The 23,689-nt window shown below is 51.8% G+C and overlaps 1 protein-coding gene across 9 annotated transcripts in view; it reads left to right on the forward strand.

The window, feature by feature from the left end:
- The window catches only part of VAV2 (vav guanine nucleotide exchange factor 2), a 122,996-nt gene extending 101,929 nt beyond the window's left edge, over window positions 1-21,067 (forward strand). For 3 of the 9 annotated variants that reach the window (XM_088177568.1, XM_088177569.1, XM_088177574.1), the window contains 21 exons: window positions 2,504-2,603; window positions 3,806-3,901; window positions 4,511-4,579; window positions 6,684-6,770; window positions 7,625-7,710; window positions 7,927-8,059; window positions 8,705-8,719; window positions 9,125-9,234; window positions 9,904-10,005; window positions 10,114-10,202; window positions 10,920-10,936; window positions 11,275-11,296; window positions 12,480-12,607; window positions 12,803-12,877; window positions 13,450-13,502; window positions 14,172-14,288; window positions 14,410-14,497; window positions 14,598-14,721; window positions 15,584-15,670; window positions 17,619-17,773; window positions 18,568-21,067. In XM_088177568.1, coding sequence (XP_088033694.1) covers window positions 2,504-2,603; window positions 3,806-3,901; window positions 4,511-4,579; window positions 6,684-6,770; window positions 7,625-7,710; window positions 7,927-8,059; window positions 8,705-8,719; window positions 9,125-9,234; window positions 9,904-10,005; window positions 10,114-10,202; window positions 10,920-10,936; window positions 11,275-11,296; window positions 12,480-12,607; window positions 12,803-12,877; window positions 13,450-13,502; window positions 14,172-14,288; window positions 14,410-14,497; window positions 14,598-14,721; window positions 15,584-15,670; window positions 17,619-17,773; window positions 18,568-18,615 — 1,801 coding nt within the window. In that variant the 3' untranslated portion in view covers window positions 18,616-21,067. Of the gene's footprint in view, window positions 1-2,503; window positions 2,604-3,805; window positions 3,902-4,510; window positions 4,580-6,683; window positions 6,771-7,624; window positions 7,711-7,926; window positions 8,060-8,704; window positions 8,720-9,124; window positions 9,235-9,903; window positions 10,006-10,113; window positions 10,203-10,919; window positions 10,937-11,274; window positions 11,297-12,479; window positions 12,608-12,802; window positions 12,878-13,449; window positions 13,503-14,171; window positions 14,289-14,409; window positions 14,498-14,597; window positions 14,722-15,583; window positions 17,599-17,618; window positions 17,774-18,567 lie in introns of those variants that run through there. The other 6 variants (XM_088177570.1, XM_014873278.2, XM_088177572.1 and 3 more) reach the window with 5 other exon arrangements.
- Window positions 21,068-23,689: the final 2,622 nt, after the last annotated feature.

Consider the following 23,689-nt stretch of genomic DNA (forward strand, 5'->3'; position numbering starts at 1 on the left):
TCCCGTAGGAGACTGAATTTCCAGTGTGTTTGTGGGGACACATCTGAGGGGATAAAGATGGGAATTCCTGGCTTGTGGTGAGCAGGAATGGAGCAGAACCCTGCTGGCCTTCAGGGGTTTTGTGTGCTCCCCTGCAAGCAGCACAGGGCTGGGATGTGCTGGGGTCACTCCTGTGCAGGGGAGATCTCCTTACATCAAAGGGGTTCCTCACTCTCAAAGAATCTCATTTTTGGCACAGAGCTCATCCTTTGCACCATGAATAAATGTAGGAATTTCTTTCACAAGCAGAATCAATCCTGAGTTCTGGCAGCTGCAAGCAGGAGCACCCCAGCACACAGAGATAAGGTTGATAAAAGCCTTTAATATCCTTAATACTAATCAAAGGGTGATTCACTGTGGAATGGTGCCAGGCTGTTATTTCACTGTGATTAAACCAGTGTCTAGACACAGAAATGCCATTCAGAAGTCAATAACTCCAGAAATACCATCTGCATTAATAACACACCGTGAGGTCACATCTTCCATCATTCGTGGGGCCCCTTGTTATGAAGGGCATTTTTTTTCTGGATTAAATTTTTTAAAAAATATTTCAAAGAAGAATGCAAATAATTTCAGAATACTCAAAAAAACTCGCTTAGGTGATTTTGATCTCCTAATTCCTGGCTCAGCTCCATGCATGCCAGTGCCATCCCTGGGGCAGAGCTGTGGACACAGGGAGCAGGGAAGGGGCATAGGAGGAGTTGTGGTGGTGGCACTGCTGCCCAAAGAGATGCCGTGGCTGTGCAGGAGCACGAGGCTTGGTTTTGAGCCATTAAATCAATATTTTCTTCTCTTAATGTGCTGTTGGGAGGTGGCAGAATGCTTGGAGCTGGTGAGTTCCATGGCAGATGGGTGAACCAACTTACCCCCCCTTCCTAAGGGAGCTTGCAAAAAACTTCCTGAAGGACCTGGAAGCCTTGGAAAGATGTGAGGGAAGGAGCCAAACCAGCTGTGAGATGGTGATGGTGGATCTGAAGTTTTCTTCAGTCCTTGGAGATTTTGGGGACATCAGTGCTGTGGGAAACTGCTGGTCAAGGGGAGGTTTTGCCTTGGAGAAGTCCCTAAACACAGATTGTTAGAGATGAAGGGTTTGGAGCAGCCTGATGTAAATAGGCAGAGCCCTTTCCTGCATCAGGAAAGTCAGGAATTTTACAGCAAGGGAATTTCAGTGCAGGAGGAGGAGAAAGTGAACTCGCTGTGGGGAGAGAGTGTTGTGACACCAAGAAAGGATCAAGGACCTCCAGAGTCCCCACTTGGTCCCTGAATATGAGACTTTCCCCCATCAAATCTGTCCTTGACAAATAACTCCTGCTCCCCTCCACATCCTTGGAGACATTCTGGCAAAATGATGCATTGCTCCTTGGCTTTGCAGGGGCCTTTTTTAAGGAAATAGTTTGTAAATCTCATTCTCTGGAAGCCAGAGGTTTGAATTTATGCTCCTGAAGCCTCTTTGAAGCTCTCCCCGTGCTGGCAAGGTAGATATCATTGTGCCTGTGTAGAAGTTGTCAGGGGGGAAAGGTAGAAGAATAATCTCTACTGGCTGTGGCTGTGGCTCCATAAATCTCTTTATTCACTTCCCTGCAGGGTGTGAGTGTCCCGTGTTTATGGAGCAACGCTGGGTCAGTGCTTCCCAGGCCATCTCCATCGAGAGATGAGGCCCCCAAATAATGGATGAGTTGCAGTTTGTGATGGAAGATGTGTCTTAGCAGCAGCAGGACAGTTAACAGCCAGGAAGGGGGAGAAAACCCAAACCTGTCAGGCAGGATTAATGAGGGAAGTGAGGGAAAAGGGGGAATCCACTGACAAAACTGCTCTCTTTTGTCAGTGTTTAAATTTATAGCCCAGGGTGTCCATACAGAGCTTCACTGTGTTTCCAAAGGCTGTGACAATCTTCTTTTCCCAATTACCCAGGCTCTTGATCTCGAGGTCCCTGTGGCTCTGTCAAGAAGGAATGATTCTAAAATGTGACACAGAATCATCCTAGAATCACTGGATGGTTTGGGTTAAAATTCATCCCATTTCACCCCCTGCCATGTGCAGGGACACCTTCCACTATCCCAGGGTGCTCCAAGCCCCATCCAACCTGGCCTTGGACACTTTCAGGGGTCAGCCACAAATTCTCTGGGCAGCTTTTGACAGTTCCTCACCACCCTCACAAGGAAGAATTTCATTTGTCTCATCTAACTCTCCAAAAACAGGTTCCTCTGCTCTGGCCACCCAGCCCCTTCTGCTCATCATGAGCTGAATCACCTCCATGGGCTCTGGAAACTTCTAAATGTTCAAACGTTGAAGATCTAAATGTCAAAAAGCCACACAATAAAAGAGTGTTGATACTTTGCTAAGCAGTTAAATGGGGGAATAGCTGTTTGCCTCGTCCTTTTGCCATACAAACATTTATTTATCTTTTATAACAGCTTATAACTGCCAGCAGTGCCTGTCTAATCTGTGATTTTCCCCTCTCCAGGCTGCTGATTTATGGCAAGTACTGCAGCCACATGGAATATGCCCAGAACACCCTGAACCACCTCCTTGCCAACCGGGAGGACGTCAGGCAGAAGGTGGAGGTGAGCGGGCAGGGGCTGAGTGCCACCCCCCACCCTTGTCACAGCTTGGGAAGGACTTGCTGCAGCTCAGAATGGTCTCTGGGGAATGTTTGATTTACCAGAAGAGAAGAAAGGAGTGAGAGTGTGTCTGTGCTGCCACAGAGGGAGCAGAGCTGGGGGTTATCCTGTCCTGATCCCTCGTTTTTCCTTTATCTCCTCACCAGACCCACGCTCTGTCCTTCCTCCCCAGGTTTATCCCAGTTAAAACAAACCAGTGACTTTGAGTGAGACCGGCTGGGACAAGTTCTTTGAGTTGTGCATCCCCAAACCAGGAGCTGAATGGTTTTCCAAAGCCACCAGCAGCATCAGGGACTGGCAGAGGCAAACCCAAATCCCCAGGCAAACGCCAGAATTCCTGCCCTGACCTCCTTAGCGTGAATAGGGGCTGATGCAGATATTAAGGAATCAAAGGAGCCCCAGAAGGGATGCATTGTTTGAGCTGCTGTTTTACCCAGCTCTAATTCCTGCTTTGCTCTCGATGCTAATCGCAATTTGCTGGGCTGTCTGTACACGTTACCTCGCCCTCCACAAACGTGCTTTGATTCCCTGGGTGAGCCCAATTCAGGGATAAAACTGCATTTAGGAATTGCTTAAAATGTGCTCTCTGTGTCTCACATCAAGGCTGGAGCGTCCAGCTGCTTTTGCTGTCTCTCCCTCTGTCAGGTCACACAAGGGAGCTCAGCCAGCAGAGTCACATCCCTGAAATGAGTCTGGGCGAGGTGGCAAAACTTCCTGCGACCACAATTAGCTCATCTTAATGACTTAATGCTCATCAGTGACTCCAGAGCCACAGGCTGCATGCTCAGTGCCAGCCCCTCACAAATCAGCTGCATCAGCTTGGCCCAGCCAGGAGGTGGCTGAGGAAAATGGGTTTCATTTGACATTTCCCCAGGTCTGAGAGCATTCCTGCACTGCCCTAACGAGCAGCATCTCATTAGGCTGGAGTAGCTCACTTGTGGCAGTGGCTGTAATTTAGGGATTAATTCCTTGATAACCTCTGTGGTGGGAGCCCAGCCCTGGCTGGGTGGCTGCAAGGACCACAAGTCTGTGGGCATCAGAACTCAGTTTACAGAAGCCAAACAAACATTCTCAAGACTTTAGAGGCTTCTTTTAGGTGGGAAGCTGTTGTTTTCTCACTGCTGATTTACTGATCTCCTTCCTAGGAATGCACACTAAAGGTCCAGGATGGGAAATTCAAATTGCAAGATCTGCTGGTGGTTCCAATGCAAAGAGTTTTGAAGTATCATCTCCTGTTAAAAGTAAGTTTTTCAGCACTGGCCTTTCTCTCTCTGCTGTGGCATCTTTCACCTCTGTCAGTGGAGGGTGAATCACTGCCAAATGCAGAGCAAGGGTTGGGATTTTTATTCCTCTTCAAATAAAATAATTACTAGAGCTACTTAACACAACGTAGTATTTGTGCTGTCTCCTAAAGTACAGTGACCCAGGGTAATTCTGCACTTGCTAGCCACGAGAGGCACTTAATGAATATAAAATAAGCTTGCATATAATCTGATTATGTGTGAAATTCCTCCCGTCAACTCCGTGTAACAGATCTCTCAAGCACCAGCCCTTGGTGTGTTCCCTGTCCTGCAGCCACAGCTGCCTGCCCGGGCATCCCTGCATCCCTGGCAGCTCCCTGGCATCCCTGCTGTCACCCAGGCATCCCTGCCACCTCTCTCCATCCCTGCCACCTCTCTCCATCTCTGCTGTGACCCAGACATTCCTTCCTGCTGTCACCCTTGGGATGCCTGCAACCCCCCCCCGACATCTCTGTCATCACACTCAGGAAGACCCTGTCCAGTGCCAGCAGGGTCTGGGCATCTTTCTTAGCACATCCAAACTCCTTTTATTCATTTCTGCTTTCTCAGGAGCTGCTCAGCCACTCCTCAGACCGGCCAGAGAAGCAGCAGCTGAAGGAGGCTCTGGAGGCCATGCAGGTACAGGAGGGTGAGAGTGGGGAGGGGGCTGTGCTGGGTTTGGGGTGCAGCAGAGCTCAGGACCCCTGTGCTGTGTGAAACAAAAATTTGGATGGAAGAACAGCTGGAGGGAAGGCAAGGTGTGCTCCTTTTGGCCACATCCGTGTATATTGATTGCCATTTGGTGTGGTGGCCTCACAGCACATCCCCTGTCCCCTCTGAGGCAGCGGGGGGAGCTGGGCTTTGTTGACAAGTTAGGACATTTCCCTGATTGCTGCTGTGTGTGCAGAGCCCGTGCCAGATCCGGCTTTTGTTTTTGCTGGGAGGGATTTGGAGGAGCTCCAGAGGTATCAGCAAGTCAGGGAGTATGGCAGTGATGGGAGCCTGTGTGTGTGGAGTGTTCCCTGTGTGCTGTTAGCCAGGTGCTGGGTGGGAATCCTTTAATCCACACTTTTTTATTTTATTTTGTTAAAGGGAAGATGTGTTTTCAACAATTGATGACTTTTGGCATCAACAGTTTGCTTTGCTTGAAGTTGGTTTTATTTCCAGCTTTTAGCTGGAGCCCCCAGAATCTCAGGAAAACCATCAGCAGCAAAAAAAATCAAATTGTAGAATCATCCAAATGTTTTCTGACTGGGATATGTCTCCCCACACACACATTCACACCACATCCATTGTCAGCAGAACTGACTGGAGGATGCTCATTAACTCCAGGTTTTTCCCCCTGGAGAGCACCTCAGGATTCACCCCTGTGCTTGTGGTCACTTCATTTTCCAGCTTTTGTAACGTGGCTGCATTTCCTGGCACTTACATAATTTGGGTGACCTTTCCAGCCGTTATCCCTGGCAGCCCAGGGATGCAGAGCTGCTCTGTGGCTCTCTGTTTGTTTGAGGTTGTTTGAAGGACGTTGCATTCCCAGCCTGCTGCTGTGGCCTCAGATGAACGCTGGACCTGGTGACAGCAGCTAAAACCCCGCTCGTGGCCTCATCACCCAGCACCACTGCTGCAAAATAAATCTGTGTTTGCTCTGGCTCTGCTGCAGACTCAGCATTTGTTGCAGGAAGACGTTGATAACCATCAGGGAGGTTTCTTTCTTCTCCTCCCCATCACCAGGAGAGTGTGGGAGCAGTTCAGACCACGCTGGGCTCGGGGGGCTTGGGGAGCCATTCACTATGGTTTTAATTGATCTGTAAACCAAGGCTTAACTTCCAAGTGATGTCTTTCATCACAAGTCCAGCCTTTCTGTCTGCTGTGCTGGCAGGCAGCAGATATTGCTGTGCAGGGGGGTGGATGGAGGGACATTCCCAAAGGGATTCAGCTCCCTTTTATTTTGTTTGAATTGTTGGTTTTGCAAAGAAAAGGCAGGATTTGCACCAAAAAAAAAAAAAATTGTGGTGGTTTTTTTGTTTTTTGGTGCAGGTACCAACCCTCTGCCTGAGAATGCAGAACTGAGTTCCCAGTGGTGTGGGGGAAAGGCAGCTCCCAGTGAAATTCCACAGCCAATATCTGCACGTTGTTGTTTCAAGTCCTGGTTGATCCTGGGATTGTGCTTCCCCGGGATTGTGTGTCCCTGCTTCAGAAAGATTTTTGGTTGTGTCATTTCTCATCACCATCCCTGCCATCCCTGGCTGGGTGACGCTACAAATATTGTCACACAGATCTGTGATCATGGGCTGTGATTAACCCTTCTTGTGCTGGGGAGCTGAGCGAGGTCTGACCCGGGGGGGATGTCTTAAAAAATCCCCTGCTCAGATTTAATCCAAGTTGACAAGAGCTGTTGCTGAGGTCAAGGAGGGAGCAGATAAGAAGCAAACAGGCACAGCAAATGTGCTCTGAAAGGTGCAAGAAGTTGTTCCAGTGGAAGGGACGGTTCCTTGTCTTTGATGGATAAAAATTTGGGGTTTGGGATCACTGTGCTGGGATGGATTCATGCATTGCCATCTTCTGGGAAATGGAAAACATTGCAGCACCTCAGCACTGGGAGCACCAACAGCCTCACCTGTCCCGGGCTGCAGTGGAGACCTGCTCAGATTCCTGAGGGATTCAGGGAGCCAGGCTCGTGTTTGTTCTCCTGGGTAAGGTGCTGGTAAAGTAAAAATCACTGTTCACCATTTTTTTTTTTAAGGACTTGGCCATGTACATCAACGAAGTCAAGAGGGACAAAGAGACTTTGAAGAAAATCAGTGAATTTCAGAGCTCTATAGAAAACCTGGTAAGTTGGAAAACCTTCTTGAACCCAGTTTAATTTGATTATTATTAACACATTTGCTTTTTTGGGCAATCACTACTTATTCTGATGTGCTGAAAGATGCCCAGGTGCTCAGACTCTCATGTTTTGCTGATGGTCCAGAGGTGGATGCTCCATCACAAAACTGCTTTGGCTGGGATGGAGAGTGGCTTCTCTTGTTGGTGTTACCCTAAAAATGTTTCTTCAGCTTTTTCTCACATTATTAGTGTAGGGAGGACCCAAAAATTCCCCAAGCTGGTATCTGGCTTTTATTTAAAAAGAGGAAAAGAGGGTTTCTTTTGCTGTTGAGTGGACAGAGGTTAACTGAAAGGGGAGGAGAAGGGCTCATGTAAAAAGGCATCAAATCCCCCTAAATTTCAACCAGGTATTTTAAGAATTCATCCTCTAAACTCCAGAGGTGTCAAACGCTCAGCCCCATTGCTGGGGTTGAGACCTGGGTTTGGGCTGCTGGGTTTGGGGGCTTTAGCCTTGACTTCATTTGGAAACGATGAACTTTGAATTAATGGTTATTTAACAGAGACAAAATCCTTAATTATTGTGGAAACCTTTGAAAAAAAAAGCTCATTGGAGGTGGGGAGGGGTTTGCAAAAATGCTTTAACTGCTGAGCCTTGCCCTGGGGGTGCCAGTGCTGGAGCTCCAGGGATTTCCTGGAGTTGATGCCAGGCTCCCCTTGGTGAGGGTGGTGCTGCTCCCTTGGAGCTTTGGCAGCCTCAGGCAGGGCTGGGGAGGTGCAATCCACACAGCTTTGGGTTTCCAGCTGCCCAAAGCATCGTTGCAGGCCTGGCTGTGGAGCTGAGCCCTGCTTTGCTTCCTGCAGCAAGTGAAGCTGGAGGAGTTTGGGAGGCCAAAGATCGACGGCGAGCTCAAGGTGCGCTCCATAGTGAACCACACCAAGCAGGACAGGTGAGTGTCCCCAAACCCTCATAACCATTCCCCTTGAGCTCATTTATTTAATTTCTGCCTGGAATTTCACTGACATAACCCAGCATCCATGTGAAATCACAGCAGGGCACCAGCACTGAACAGAGCTGGCTGGGGAGCTCCTCAGAGCTTCCCAAATCCTTCCCCTTGGATTTTTTTAATGGTGTGTTTGCTTGTTTATTTGCTTGCTTTGGGCAGGTATTTATTTTTATTTGATAAAGTGGTGATCGTCTGCAAGAGGAAAGGATACAATTATGAGCTGAAGGAAATTATTGAGCTGCTCTTCCACAAGATGACTGATGACCCCATGAATAACAAGGACATTAAGAAGGTAGGTGGACCAAGGATTGGCTCTGGAGAGCATTTTGGAGTTGTTTCAGGGTAGTATGTTCTCATTAGCCTTTTAGAATAGAAAAAAGCTGGAAAATAAATGCTCAACTTTCAGGGCAGCCTTAAATAGCATTGGGAAATGTTTATTAATGTGGGGCTGGGCTGGATCCTTGACCCGTGTCCTGGCAGAACAGCCCTGAGGAGGCTGGGATGGTTGGAGTTAGGAGGGAGGAAGCTGCTCTCTGCTTTCTGGCCCAGTGTCAGGGAGCAAACATCAGATGGGCAGGAGAGGAGGGCAGGGAGGGAGGGAGGGAAGGTGCAGGATGTTCTTTCTCCCACAAGCTGCAGGGTGGAGGAGCCTGGAAAGGCAGCTTTGCACACCAGGCTGCCAAAATTGGCACTTGAAGCACTGAAGGAACATCATTTTCCTGTGGTTTGATGCTCACTCTGCAGCCATGGAGGAAAAACCTCCCAGCCCTCGCTTTAGCCCTTTTAGCTTAACCCACTTCCCTACCATGGGAAGAGCTATGGGATAAGGGACACTGGGGTAAGAACAGCCAATTTTGCCACTTGGCTGCTGGGGGAACGCTGCTGGCTTTGTGTTTTAATGAAATCTATTTCCCCTTTGCTCTCCTATGCTTTCTAGTCCCACGGAAAAATGGTAAGCAGAGCACCCCCGTGGCTGTGGCGTGTTTGTGTGCAGTGTGGTGGGGAGACAGGCTGAGCAGATGTGCACTGGGCAGGTCACACGCTCCTCCTGGGCTGTCACTTGCTGTCAGCCACAGACAGAATGGCTGGGGAGGATCCAGTGGAGCAGAAGAATCTGGGTTCTCTCGTGTGCCACCATGAAATCCTGCTTGCTCCAAGTGCACAGCGCCAGGGCGGTTCAGGCATCGTTAACTGGGATGTGTTAGAGAAACAGGGAGCTCTCCTTCCTCCTCCCCTGCTGTTCCCTGGCTGTGGTTCAGCAGGAGGGGCAGGGACAGGCACTCAGAGCAGTGGCTGAGGTGTGGGAATGGCAGTGTGGTGTGGTTCCCTGTGACATCAGCTCTCTTTTCTCCTGCAGTGGTCGTACGGCTTCTACCTGATCCACCTGCAGGGGAAACAGGGCTTCCAGTTCTTCTGCAAGACAGAGGAGATGAAGAGGAAGTGGATGGAGCAGTTTGAAATGGCCATGTGAGCATGAGTGGCTGCTCTAGCCCCGGGTGAACTTACCAGGCAGAGGGGAAAAGTGTCTTGGGCCATCAGGTCACTGCAGAGCAGCTCTGACAGCAAAACCTGTGATGGGGAAGCTGCTGTGGCTTGGTGGATGAGTCCCTGTGCAAAGGGAGCTTGGAACTCTGAGCATCCCCACCATCCCATCTCTGACACTGGATTTTATCTCTCAATCTGAGATGGGATATTTGGAAAGAATTCTTCCCTGGCACAGGGTGCCCAGAGAAGCTGTGGCTGCCCCTGGAAGTGTCCAAGGCCAGGCTGGACAGGGCTTGGGGCAGCCTGGGATGGTGGAAGGTGTCCCTGCCCATGGCAGGGGGTGGGATGGGATGATTTGAAATGTCCCTTCCAACCCAAGCCTTTCTGTGAGTCTCTGAAAGGACACCTCACCGTGGTGCTGGAGGATGAGGAGGGAGGGTGGTGCTGCAGAACCTGGTCCTGAGCAGAGCAGGGCTTGGGCTGATGATTGACTCAGGCCAAATCCATGACTTTTGTCCCAGGGGAAGGTAATGGGAAAAATCCTCTCTCCACAACTGATCTCCTTTCACGTTGCATTTCACGTGGTGTCCAAGCTCAGACTGAAATGCCAGCATGGGGACAGGCTGATAACCCCCAGGTCCTTTCCCTCAGGTCCAACATAAAGCCAGAGAAAGCCAATGCAAATCACCACAACTTCCAGATGTACACATTTGAGAAGACAACCAACTGCAAAGCCTGCAGGATGTTCCTGAGGTGAGCAACACCTGAGCTGTTCTGCATTAAAACATGGAAAGAAAAATCTCAAAGCTGAGGCTGGATTAGGATTTTCTGACTTTTTTTTTTCTTTTTTTTTTGGCACAGAGGAACCTTCTACCAAGGCTACCTTTGTCCCAAATGTGGAGCAGGTGCTCACAAGGAGTGCTTGGAGATTATTCCTCCCTGCAAAATGGGTGAGTTATTTCATGAGCAGCTCGTTGCTGCACGTGAATGATCTGAGAAATTCACTCTGTAAAGCACTGATGTTTGTTAATGCATTAAAAAATACCAGGGCTGTAATTCACGTTGGCTGGTGGTTTAAAATACAAACAAAGCAGCCAAAATTCTCATGGACAAAGAGCTGCATCCCATGGATGGCAGAGAATCACAGCAGATGTGTGCAGTGGATGGGATGCTCTGGCTCTTGTGGGTGGGCATTTAAGAGAGGTGATCAGTTCCCCATGATTTAACAGTGAAATCAGGATGGTCTGCAGCAGGGAGAACGTTTCTGATGAGTAGAGAGTTCCTCTCTGGACCCCAAATGTCCCAAAGTACTGCAAAAATTTGTGTCCTTGGTCTGAACTGTGCAAAGCTGGGACTCACCTGTGCTCAACCCAGGGGGTGTCACAGGGTGGCTTTGGAGAGGTTTTGGCTGAGAAGTGGAGGGAGGGAGAAATAAAATTGCAGAACTTTGTGGCAGTGAGGAAATGCCCCTGAGGCTGCAGTCCCTGCCCAGATCTTGCCCTCCCAGAGCAGGGAAGTGACTCAAGTGTCCCCACCTCTGCTTTGGGATTCCTGCATCAACTTCTCACCCTGCTGCTGGTGTGTTGATACTCAGAGCATCAAGAGAAGCAGGAAATGGCGTTTGTTACCTGTTGAATTAATCCCTTATCCCATCATTTCTCTTGCAGGTTCTTCAGCAGACCAGGTACGTGGTTTGGCCCTTTTCTTCACCCTCCTGTCCTTGCCCAGTCTGGGTGTGGGCAGCTCATGGGAAGAGCCAGCACTGGGCTCAGAGGTGTCCCAGCAACCTGTGGGACAGGGCTGGGGACCAGTGACCTCCTCTCCTCCTAAAACTGGCCCAGTTTAAGCAGCAGCAGAACCCTCAGGTGGTGCCAGCACTCAGCTGGGGCGAGCACCATGGGCTGGGGGGTACCAGGGAGAATTGGGGAGAGGTTCCCTCATCCCAGTGGCATCAGGTGGGTGCTCATAGGGTGACCTGAGGCTGATGTGTCCTTACTGAGCTTTTTTCCTCTTTCTTTACAGGATTCCCTGGGTGCAGGACCTGGTAAGGGCATTGCTGTGTGACAGGAGGGCAGGGAGAGGTTGTGGCTGCAGGAGTCCCCAACACTGGCTGGGTGGGAGGGGGAGGCTCCTTCCAAAAGCAGGAAAGAGCTTTAGTTCCTGCAGAAGGGCCCTGTGCACCTTCCTGGCCAGCAATGGGGCCCTGGGGTCTGTCCTGTCCCTGCTGCCACATCATTTCTTTGGGTGCCCTGGTGCCCCTGGCCAGCTCTGCTGGGCCAGTAAAGCTTCTGCCCATGCCACCAGTGACCAAGGAGAGCCTGGCACAACTTCCTTGTGCCAAACCAGCCCTCAGGGCAGACCAGGCGTGTTCTGGCAGGGAGATTTGTTGCTGGTGGGGAGCATCTCCCTGCTGGCATGTCCAGTGTGCTCTCATGGCCTGTCAGTCACGAAGGTTACTGCAATAACTTTTATCTTTCTGTGTTTAAAACTTGCCTGGACAGAGGTCTGGGCCTGCCCTGCCCCTGCTCTGGCTCAAAGGGGAAGAACAATTTGTTTTTGTGCTATTTCTGATGGAAGGAAAGCCAAGCCTGGCAAAAAAGAAATCTGAATCAAATTTGTGGTTAAAAAAAAAAACAAAACACCAACAAAACAAGCACAGAGTGCTCATGCTGGGAGGGGAGAGGCAGAGGTGGGGAGGCATTTTGAGGATAAACACTGCGGGTTTGGTGCAGTGGGGGAAGTTTATTTAATGTGCAGTTGTTGGCCAGACAAGTGGACTTTGACTGGGAGCTTCAGGGGCGTTGGGGTCCCAGGTCCAGCTGCTGTTCAGTGCAGCTCAGTGTCCACTGGTCCCTTTTGCAATTGTGGTGTCACTGCTGAGCCTGGCAGGGCTTGGTGCTGGCAGGAGCTCCTGTGCCTTGGTGAGGCTCAAACCCAGGTGCAGGGCTGGGAGCTGGAGCTTCAGCTTGGCTGGGTCCTTCCTGGGTTTATTTTTGCTCAGGGAGCTCAGTCATGCATGTAAGTGCAGGAGCCAAGAACGTTCACTGTGGACACCATTCCTTTCTGCTTTCATGTTTCCTGCCCCTAAATCCTGCCTGCTGTGCCGTGTCAGGGGATGAGGAGGGACAGGCTTCAGGAGGGGTGGGTTTGTTTGGGTTTTTGTTTTTTTGTTTTTTTTTTTTTTCCAGCAGGGACAAGGTTGTGAAACTGTTCTGCTTCTCTGCCAGGTCCTAAAATGGTGGCAGTTCAGAATTACCATGGAACCCCAGCCCCTCCTGGGAAGCCAGTGCTGACCTTTCAAATTGGGGATGTGATCGAGCTGCTGAGGGGGGACCCCGACTCACCGTGGTGGGAGGTGAGAGTCATTCCTCTGGGGAATCTCCTGGAAACTTCTAAACCAGTGGCTTCTGTGTTATCTGTTTTATTTGTGGGCTTTCCTGGGGGGGTGTGCTGGGGTTGGGAGGCAATTTGGGGCCTGTCCCCACCCCTGCACAGTGCCACCAGTGCTCCCAGTGCACGCCCCAGCCTGATGCCCAGCTTGGCTTTGCAGGGGAGGCTGCTGCAGACGAAGAAATCGGGTTATTTCCCCAGCTCCTCAGTGAAACCCTGCCCCGTGGATGCCAGGGTAAGTACCAGGGAGGAGAGGGAGCTGGGAGTGCCAGGTGGGTGCAGGTGTTGGGATTATCCCTGTCACTCTTCTCAGCCTTCTCCTCGAGGCTTCAGTCCTTCCCTGGACCTTCAGTGAGGTCTCTGGCTCACAGGGGAGCTGGATCTCCCATCCCATAGTTGCAGGTGTCAGGACAGGGCAGTCCCAGCCCTGTTCCCCAGGCTGGGGTTGGCAAGATCAGATCCAGCTCTGTTCCCTCTCTGCAGGGCTGACTCGGGAGCAGTGCTGGAGATCGGGCCCAGTGCAGGAAAACTGCATTTGGTTTGTTTTAATTGCTTTTAGCTGCTTGCTGTAATGTTGTCAGCTGCTTCCCAATTAAAAACCACTCAGGTAAATGAACAAACACAGCCTGCTCATCCCAGCTGGGAGCTCAGAGATGCTCAGCTACAACACTGCCCTCCTCTGCCCGAGCCCAGAATCCAGGGATGGCTTGGCAGAGGGAAGCTTCTCGTGGAGAGCAGCATCCCACACGTGATGCACAGCCTGAGGAGCTGCTGGCTCTTCACTAATTCACAATTCTCCATTTGCAGCCCCCCAACAGCCGGCCGCCCTCTCGGGAGATCGACTACACGGCGTACCCGTGGTGAGTGGGCATAAACCCACCCTGCAGATAAAGAACATAAACCAGCCTTGCCTTTTGGCTGCTGCTTGCTCAGAAATCCACCCCGGGAAGGAATTCCCAAAGCAGACCTGCTTTTTCTGTGGTCACGGAGCAGCTGCCACGGTGGTGAAAGCCCTGGCAGCAACTGTGGGGATTTCTTCACTGATGGAGGGGGTCAGAGGCAAAAAGAGAGATGCTGGTTTCTCTTCCCATTTGCTGTGCCCAGAAAATAATTGTGGTAGGAAGGAGGCAACTCCTGCCTTGGCAGGAGAGGCTGTGCTTGGCTTGCCTGCTGCTCCTTCTCTCCAACTCCAGCCAGGTTTATGAATTCATGGATATAAATTATCCCTGCTTTCCAGCTCTTGCTGAGGCCTCATTAACCTGGAGACTGATTCCCAATTAGTGGGTTTTTCCAGGTGTCAGGTACTTCAAAGGGAAGAGGCCACACTCTGTGTGGTTCAGTGGCTCAGCAGCTTCTCGTGTATCCCAGGGCACTTTCCTTCCTGCTCAGGATATTTCGGATGTTTCTCCACCTGCCTTCCAACCTTCACACCTTTAAAAAAAGATGTCTCTTCTTACCCAAAACATGCCTGCTTAAAGATACGTGTTCATTTTAATGAATGAAACGAACTAATTAACCTCTGGGCTCAGGTTTGCAGGGAACATGGAGAGGCATCAGACAGACAACCTGCTCAAATCTCACGTCAGCGGCACCTACCTGATCCGGGAGCGGCCAGCTGAGGCCGAGCGCTTTGCCATCAGTATTAAGTGAGTAATTCCCCATCTAGGAACTTCATCATCCAATATTTCTCACTCCCAGTGGAGGAGGCAGGGCTGGAGCTGGTGGCTGTGGGGTTTTTTTTTTGAGTGCCTTTGCTGTCGTTGGAAGGTTCAACGAGGAGGTGAAGCACATCAAGGTGGTGGAGAAGGATAACTGGATTCACATCACAGAAGCCAAGAAGTTCGAAAGCTTGCTGGTGAGTTTTCGTTCCCCCTTGTAGCACTGTCCCTGCAAGTCATGTAGGGGGTGGCAGAGGCAGCCAGGTGCCTCTCCTTCCTTCTTTTCTTCCTTCCCAGGAGCTGGTTGAGTACTACCAGAGCCACTCACTGAAGGAGAGCTTCAAGCAGCTGGACACAACCCTGAAATATCCCTACAAATCCCGGGAGCGCTCTACCTCCAGGACCTTCACCCGCTCCCCAGGTAAAACCCAGCCCAGGTGTCCTGGCAAACCTGCCCCTTCCTACAGAAAACCCTACCCACAGCTGTAGGAGCAGTGGATGGAGGAATTTACAGCTTCACTGCAGGGCTTGAGTTGCTCAGTTTGCAGATCAGTTCTTCTGGGCTGGTGGCATTTTCAGGATGGGTGTGGTGGGGTCAGGGGGTCTGGCACTGCTGCTCTCTGAAGGGACAGTTTTTGCTGGTTCCCCTCCTGTGGTTTTTTTTTTTTCACCCTGTGCTTTGCCCACCCTCTGGCTGGGAGCAGGGATGTGATGTTTCACTTCCTGGGATTTGTCCTGTCTTTCCCACCCACGTGAGATTTTTGTGTTTTAATGGATCCGGTTCCAGTGTGACTTGTGGTGGTTTGAATCCCAGTGGGAGTCCTTTAGTGGAGGTGATGGTGAAAGGGTAAGTCTGTGTCTAGAAGGAAAGGAAGAATCGAAATAAATGGGAAGAAAAAGATGCAATAATGCAAGATGTTGTTTTGTCCAAAAGTCTGAATGCAGAACTGACTTCTTTGTGGGGAAAAATCACTTTTAAATATTTTTCTCCATGATATATTTAGAAAAGAATACCAAGGGAATATAGGTTTTAAAAGCTGGTTAAATATCTTTTTGCATTAAATACAACCCTAGGATGAATTTTGAGCCCCCAATGGCTGTGGGGCTGTGGCTACACCTTTTCTCAGCTGTCACAGCTCCGAGCCCCTGCACAAGACCCTCTGCATGCTTTGCCCTGTATCCCTCCATCAGCTTTTAAAGCATTGTGCCTTATAATATTTTATTTTAATTTCCTTTTTAATGCGTGTTCTGCCTCTTTCTGTTTCTCTCTAACCTCTTTGCAGCCTCCTGCGCTTCCTACAACTTTTCTTTTCTCAGTCCTCAGGGCCTCAACTTTTCTTCTCAGAGCTCCTCCAGTCCCTTCTGGTCAGGTACCAGTGCCTCTCCCTGCTGGAGAGACCTGCCACCATCCCCAGCTTGAAAGCCATCACCAGTGGGACCTGTGGGGTCCCCCCTGTCCCTCCATCCCCACAGGCAGTTCAGGGGGTCCCCAGTGCTGCCCTGGGAAATAAGTTAATTAGGTTAATTAAACGTGGCTTGCTTGGCAGCAAAATGCAATCCCCCCTCTCCCCAAAATCAAGGCAGGGAGGAGATGGACTTGTTGCTGTTTGAGAAAAAGGGCCAAAATTAACAACAACAACCAAAAAAAAGTGGATGTAGCACTTTGGGATCTCATGATGTACTTCAAGCTTGACCTGCTTATCCCGTGTGTGTCACCAGCATTGCACCCTGTCCCAGTCTCATCCTCCCTGTCCTCCAGGAGAACATCCCAGAGTCCTGCAGGGTTTGAGCTCTGCTGTCTGAGGCTGCTCAGGAGCCCCTTGCTGAGGGGACAGGGACACACCTGTGCTGTCAGGTGTGTTTTGGGGCTCAGTGTCCCTGCACAGAGTGCAGTGGTGCCCCAGCCTTTCCAGGCTGGTGTCATCCTCCCTCTCGATGGGATCAGAACAAAATCCCGCCAGATTTTCCTCCCAGTGAAGTTTTTATCTTTCAGTCTCTTCTTTAGGCTGGGCAGAGAAAATCCCCAGCAAAGCCACGTGTGCCTTCCTTGGTGCCATGTTTGGGAAGAACATTTAACTTTTCAAGCGTAAATTCGGGATTCTGAGGTTCTCTAACTGCATAGAAAGTATTGCAGGAAGTGTTCTGTGTAGCAAGGGGCTCTGAGCAAGCTCCTGATGAAGGAGCTCAAAGCTGCCATGATTTCTGTCCATTCTCCAGCCTGGCTGCCTGGCCAGGATGGACAAACCCTCCAGTGGTTGCACATGGTGTGTCCAAACCATCTCCATCGCCATCCTCATCTCCTTCCACCCCAAGAGCTGAAAACCTGGGCAAAGCTTTCCCTCAAACTTCGTTCAACCTTGGTTTACACACTTTTCTAGTTGAAATTAACCCTTGGAAATCCTGGGAGAAAGAGGGGAGTGAAACACAACATCCCCTCAAGGTGTTTATTTCTTTTTTGCCAACTTCAGAGAAAGTGCATTTTTTTTCTCCTCCTCTGCCCATCCTGTTCCTCCACTGTTGTTCTCCAGCCTTTTCCCTGTGCCCAGACCTTGGGGCAGGAATGCTGAGTGCTGCCCCTGCCTTTCCCCTCCTTGTGCTTCCCCCGAGCATCCCCTGCCTGAAGTGATGGAGATCCCTGGGGCTGTGCTGCTGGAGGTCAGCTCCTGGGCTGGCTCCCGGGGTCATCTCCTCATCCCAAGGTGCTGCTCAGTGTTAGGGTTTGGTCTCTAATGGGACCAAGTTCCCAAGGTTGCTCCCTGGCAGGAACAGGAGCAGGGAGGTCCCAGGTTAGGAGCTGGTTCCTCCTCATGGCAAGGCACACAGGATTGGCTCAACACCTCTAGGAGAATCCATTCCCAGTAACTCTGCTTTTGAAGTAGCTTAAATCCAAGTTGATTTACAAAGCCTTTTGACCAGGGGGTGCCATCAGGTGGTTGGCAGCTCCACAAAGCAAACTTCCAGACCTGAGACTGAGAGCTGAATGGGATTTTTCCATGATTTCTCCATTAATGGTTGTGTATTCCAATGAAATCCTTTCTTTTACCACCTCACAAAAGTGCCCTTCACCCCAGTGATCCCCTGACCAGCAGAGAGTGGCTTCCCAAGCCCACAGAGCCCTTCAAAGCCCAGCAGGAACCCAGTTTAACCCCGACCACCCCACCCATGCGGGGCTGGCCAGCTCAGGCGATGCCACCCCTCCATCCCAGCGGCTCCAGCTCTCGGTGCCGTGGTGGAAAACCCAGGTTGAACCTCTGCAAGCTTTCCCCAGGCTTCAGCCAGTGTGGGGCTGCTCCTGAGGCTGTGCTTTGTCCCTGGCAGTGTTCACCCCCCGGGTCATAGGCACGGCGGTGGCTCGGTACAATTTCGCGGCGCGGGACATGCGGGAGCTGTCGCTGCGGGAGGGGGACGTGGTGAAGATCTACAGCAGGATTGGAGGGGACCAGGGATGGTGGAAAGGGGAAACCAACGGAAGGGTGAGTGCATCCAGAGGGATTCCTGTCCCGTTTCTGCAGTGGGATGTCCTCCCTGCTGTCAGGATGGCAGAGGGAAGGGTGGGTGGCCCCCAGATCCTCTTGCTCTGTTCTGGATTCTGGGTGGGTTGTCACCTCGTGAGAGCCACCTCTGTGTGGCCATTTGTGACAGTGGTATCCAGGGCACGCAGGTGGATGGGAGTATGTGCTGGGAGGCTCTGATCTTCCCTAAATCTGCCCCTGGGGGATATCTGTCCCGTAGGGGAAGGCTCAGCATCCTGGAAAAACCCAACAGCCTGGTGGCTTGACCTGGTGTCCCACAGATTTTGTGGCACTGGAGGTAGATTGTTCCTGCCCTGATCCCTTGCAGGCAGTGTGTCCAAGTTAATTCAGTTAATTAAACGTGGCTTGCTTGGCAGCAAAATGCAATCCCCCCTCTCTCCAAAATCAAGGCAGGGTGGAGATGGACTTGTTGCTGTTTGAGAAAAGGGGCTAAAATTAACAAAAAAAGTGGATGTAGCCCTTTGGGATGTACAGGAGTTAACTCTGTCCCAAACCAGGGTGATGGCTCACACCAGCAGGATCTGGCACATCCAGGACTGGGAGCAGCACTTGATGGCAGGGGAATAATCCCAGTGACAGGACAGGGGCTCCCTTATAAAATCCCCAATTGGAAGGGCCTCGCAAGCATCATCGCCAACAATCCCACCCTGAGTTGTCCAAATCCTTGAACTCCAACGTGTTTTGTGCACCTTTGAGCTTCCAGCCCCCAGCTGACCTGTGCTGTCCCCCCACAGGTGGGCTGGTTCCCCTCGACCTACGTGGAGGAGGAGGGCGTGCAGTGACCGCGGCCGTGGCCGCTGGAAGTCGTCGAGCGCCCGGAGCCAGCAGCTGCAGCCCGAGCACACTTGTCCCCGTGCTGGACACCTCCCAGGACTGCCCCTGCAGCCCCTCACGACCCCCCCTGCGCCCAGGCTGCCCCCGTTCCGTGTACAGAAGATTGATGGGCTGTGGGATGGCGCTGCTGGAGCGGCTGCGGGAGAGCCCCGGGAGAGCCGCGCTCTCCCTGCCATGGACAGAGCTCAGAGACTCTGGGGTGCCCACCAGGCTGGGGGTGCTGCACCCCTCTTCTGTCTCAAGGGGTTTTTAAAGCCACCCTGGCCATGGTGGTGCGAGGGTGAGGCTGAAGGTTTTGTGCCTGGTGAGAATTTGGGGGGGGGGGGCGTCCAGGGGAGGGAGCCCCGAGGGGGCAACGCAGACCCCCTGCCACAGCACTCAGGTGGGTCCCCAGGTCAGGATTTTGGCAGTGGCCCTGGCAGCCGTGGGCAGCACGGTGCTGTGGGCAGGGTGGGGACACCTGGCCTGGGAGGAGGAGAGGGCTTGTGACCATTTTGACCCTCAGATGTAGGCTGGGAGTGGACCTTCGTGGGAAAGAGCCATTTTGCCACCCCCAAGCTCATTTTCTTTACAGTCCCCTCAGTCCCACCAGCCTTGCTGCAGGCAGAGGGGGTGCCCAGGGAGCAGACTGGTCCCAGTGGTGAGCAGGAGGTCTCTGTGCATTGCAGGACTGGAGAAGTGCTCCACACAAGGGTTTCAGAGGCCACCAATGCAAAGGACGTGTCCCTGGGTCTGTCCTCCCCTTGCTGGCAGCAGGACCCCCCCCCAAGCCAGGCTGATTTTCCTTGCAGCTGTGACAAATCTCACCTCATGAGCTCAGGGCAAACCCACCCGAATAAGGGCTACGGTATCAAGTCCTGGATCCTGTCCCTGAGCTGTGAAAGCATCTCCTCTTCCCAGCTGTGTGCACTTTTGGGGGGCTGGCAGCGTTGCCCCCCGCTCTTCCTCCCACAGGCTCTTCCTGCTGCTGCTGTCAAGTAAAGGTCCGTGTGTTGTGACATTCCCGCTGTGTCCTGAGCACCCTCTGTCCGAGTCTGCCCTTCCCAAAGTGCAAATACAAACTAAATACCTGTGTGGGAGCGTGACAGGGAACAACTTCCCTCTATCTGAGCCCCAGGAGCTGCTTCTCTGAATACGTGGTGGTATTTTGAGCTGGTGCTTCCATGCCCTGACGTCGTTCCCCCGGGATTTGTGGTGGTCCTGCTGTGCAGCATCGTGTTCCTGGTGTGGGATCCTGGTGCAAATGTGGGAGGTGCCAGATTTGGGTGGGTGAGCAGTGCTGGTGCCCCCAGTCCCTGGCATGGGGGTCTGCAAACAGAGCAGCAGAACCATGCTTGGGATGAGAAATGGAAGAGTTTGGATCTCTCAAGGACAAGGGAATGATGCTGACTTGGGAATTTCATGCTGCTGCTCAGTGACAAGCCCAGAGCCACCCTGCCTTGCTCCCCTGTTCCTCCTGGAGCTCTGGGGGTGCCCCCACTCGTGGTGGGGTGTGAGGTGGGTCTGGCTGGGGCAGACAGGAGCTGACGGGGACACGGGGGGGCTCAGGGCATTCCCAAGGTACTGTTTGGTGCTAACCCCTCCCAGGCAGCCCCTCCACGCTCAGTTTGAGGGGAGCAGCCAGCAGGGAGCTGAGGATTCCCTGCTCCTGTGCAGAGCAGGGGGTGCCATTCCCATTCCAGAGGCTGTGCTGGAGCTGGGGGGGAATTTGGGTGGATGGGACACACAAACTCCTGATGGCTCCTGCTCTGCCTCACATCCTAAAGCCTTACAGCCCCTCCTGTTTGACGTGGCCAATTTTGTAAGGTGGCAAAGGGAGAGCACAGCCCTGTCACAGGGACCAGGGCACCTCTGTCCCTTACACCCCAAAGGGACCCCCAACCTCTGCCTGCCCTGCCAAACCCCCTCCCCCAGAGAGCTCTCCCTCTTGTGTTTACTGGTGTAAGAAACTTGTTAAAAAAAAAAAAAAGAGATTGTTCTGTTTGTAAGTAATTATTCAGCCATTTGCCACAAATATATCTGTGAATAAGAAAGGGAAATGTTTTTTTTATGATGGCGAGAAAATTGTATGTATTATTTTAGTTCGTCGCAGATCATTTGGAATTGCAATGGGATACGTTGGAAAATAATATGTAAATTCCTTGGGTTTTTCCTTTGCACTGCACTAACTGGGGTAGGGTGGAGGGGGTTTTAAAGATAAAACTGTTTGTTTAATGGAATAGTTTATAGCTGGGAATTTGGAAATCATTTGGAATAGCTTGTAATGCTGGAATAGAAACTTTAGCTGCTACTTAGAAACCCTTTTGCATGTGGTTTTTCCAGGCCTTTTTAAGTTACAATTCATCAAAGTAAATTCCCCAACGGAAAAAAAAAACAAAATAAAGTGTAATTTTGCTGATAGGTTTTTAATTCCAGCCATGATTTTCAATGTGCCAGGGGGGTGAGGATTGTGTCAGGGTCGTTGTCACTAAAACCCCCTTGGCTGCAGTGGGGCTCAAGGCTTGGTCCATCCAGGGAAGATGGGTGCTCCCAGGGATGGATCCTTCCTGATTCCTGGCATGAACAGTAAGCGTTTTTACCCCTCCAAAATTTGAGTAGATCCCTCCTGTGGTGCCTGTCAGGTTCCTTCTCATTCTTGGAGCAGCTGCCACTGCAGTTGTCCCATCCCAGAGCTTTCCTGTGACTCTTTTTTCCGAGCTGAACCCCTAGGGTGAAATAGAGGCTGATTTTTCCATGGCTTTTAGTCACTCCTGACTATCCCATTCCAGAATCCCACCTGGCCCTGCAGGCAGCAGTGTATTCCAGAGCAATAAATAAGTTGCACAGTTATAAAAACCTGAGGTGTTCAAGGTGCTTCACCTTGAGCAGGGATGTGATGTCCCCGTGGGCTGCCGTGTCATTTAATTAAGAACATTAATTTTTTTTCCACTCTTGGAGTCCCCAGTGCTTGACTTTTCCCAGGGTCAGCTGGAAGGGGATGTAGCATGAGCAGAGGGGTTTTACTCAGAGAATCAAGATGTGAGCTGGGCACTCAATTTTGGATGCTGGTTTGGGAAGGTGCTGCCCAGCTGGGTATTAAACCTTCATCCAGGTGCTGATCCTGCCTGGGATAAACTTTTCTTATCGTGGCTGTTTGGTCTAAAGGAATCTCCCCAACATTCACCAGGTATTAAACACCAGGTTTTGGTGCCTGACCCATCCCCAGCCTGGCTCTGGGTGGGTGGAATGGCCATGGCACAGCTGGGCTGCCAAATGCAGCACTGGAGCCTGGAACCGAGAGCTGGGCAGTGCAAAAATCTGCTCCCATTCTGTCCTGCCTCTGGGGACATCCCTGCCAGCCCAGGGGTGGGGACACTGAGCGCTGGGGAGTGGCTGGAGCTGGCAGGTGAGTGCCTCCACTCACAAAATCTTCTCCTGGGAGTTGCTCCAATGCAGGGTCTGCCAGCTCAGGAATAAATGGGGCATTGATCCAGCGTGCCCAGCCACGGCCAGGTGCAGTAACCGGAGCAGGAGCAGCATTCCAGGGGCATTAACAGGAGAATAAATCCCAGCCATGGCCAGCACAGCTGGCTCCAGCCCTGCACAGCCCCTGGCCTGTCCCAGGAGAGGGGGGGACACACCAGGCACGGGGTTTTATTTATTCTGGTTTTTCCCCCTGCAAGAGCAGCTGCTGCCACAATTCCCCCCATGAGCCGGGCTCTGAGCAAACACGGTGAGGGGGTGGCTGTGTTTGCTGGCTGCCCTCTGCCAGCAGCAGCTCCTGTCACAGTGTGACAGCCACCTGCCCTGGCCCTGGGACTGCCCCTTGAGCCCCATGGCCACCAGCCAGAACGTGGCCGCCTCCTTTGGCCACTCTGGGGGTGAGCTCACTCAGACCAGCCCAGCCCGTGGCATCCCAAAAACAGGGTCCAAACTGCTGTGCCATCAGGGTGGGGAAACCGAGGCAGGGGGTGGCCAAGAGGAGAGATCAGAACAGCTCTGCCCAGCAGGACTCTGTGGAATCTGGGTGCTTTGGGTCAGGCTCAGGTGCTGGTGGTGCTTCCCAAGCCCAAATGGAGGTTGTGGGGCAGAGCTGAGCCCCATGAGGATGAGGATTGGGGAGGCAGAGGAATGCTGACAGTCTGCAGCACGCCTGGCTGCCTCAGCCCTGCATTAACCACGTTTTCTGTGACCTAGAAAACTCCAGCTGGCGCCTGAACCACTGCGCTGCTCTATTTTAGAATTAACCTAAAAATTAGAGGGGGAGATTTGCAGTGTGGCTCCCTCCACGCTGGACTGACAATCCCAAAATCTATCCCCTCTCATTTCCTGCTCTGGAGTCACATCAGGGCTCTGAGGGGATTTAGGAGCTGCCACTTTCCCTGCTGTCCATCCTGAGTTGCTGAAGGGCTCAGGCTACTGAAGTGGACTTGGGCTTGTATTGTTCTAGGTCTGGTCTAACCCAAAGGTCATATTTATAGTTTGGACACGCTGATGAAATGGTTCTGGCCTGTCAAACAGAAACACCCCATTGCAAACAGGAGTTTAGACTTGTTTGCAGCTCTGTGGTTATTCTGAGCAATTTAGTCCATGGAGAAGCCGGCAGGAGCTGGGGCTCTCTGTAAAACTGAGAAACTGGTTTTGTGTTTGGGAGAAGGAGGGGAAATGCTGCTGGAGACAGGGGATAAAGCTGGAATAAGTGAATCCCTCAGCTCGTGTTCAAACCCTTCCCAAACTGGGGCAGTTTGGGTGCACGCTGGGTACCACAGGGTGTCCAGCAGGTAAGGGCAGAGGGATTGGGTACTGAGGAGCAGAAAAGGGGCACTTCCACTTAGGCTGGATGCTGAAACCCCCACAAAAACCCATCCCTGGGCTGCTCAGAGCTCTGCAGGGGTGGGTGATGCTGCCTGGGGGACCACGATGCTGCTGGGACCCCAATCCCTCCCAGCCAGCAGCCAAACCACAGCTCCACCTCGACTTCTGCTTCTCCAAGATACCAGCATGAGGCCCTTCAGCAGAACTTCTGTATCCTGCCCAAACAGG

Source organism: Sturnus vulgaris, chromosome 22 (genome assembly GCF_052056855.1).
Source record: "Sturnus vulgaris isolate bStuVul1 chromosome 22, bStuVul1.hap1, whole genome shotgun sequence".
Taxonomy (NCBI): domain Eukaryota; kingdom Metazoa; phylum Chordata; class Aves; order Passeriformes; family Sturnidae; genus Sturnus; species Sturnus vulgaris.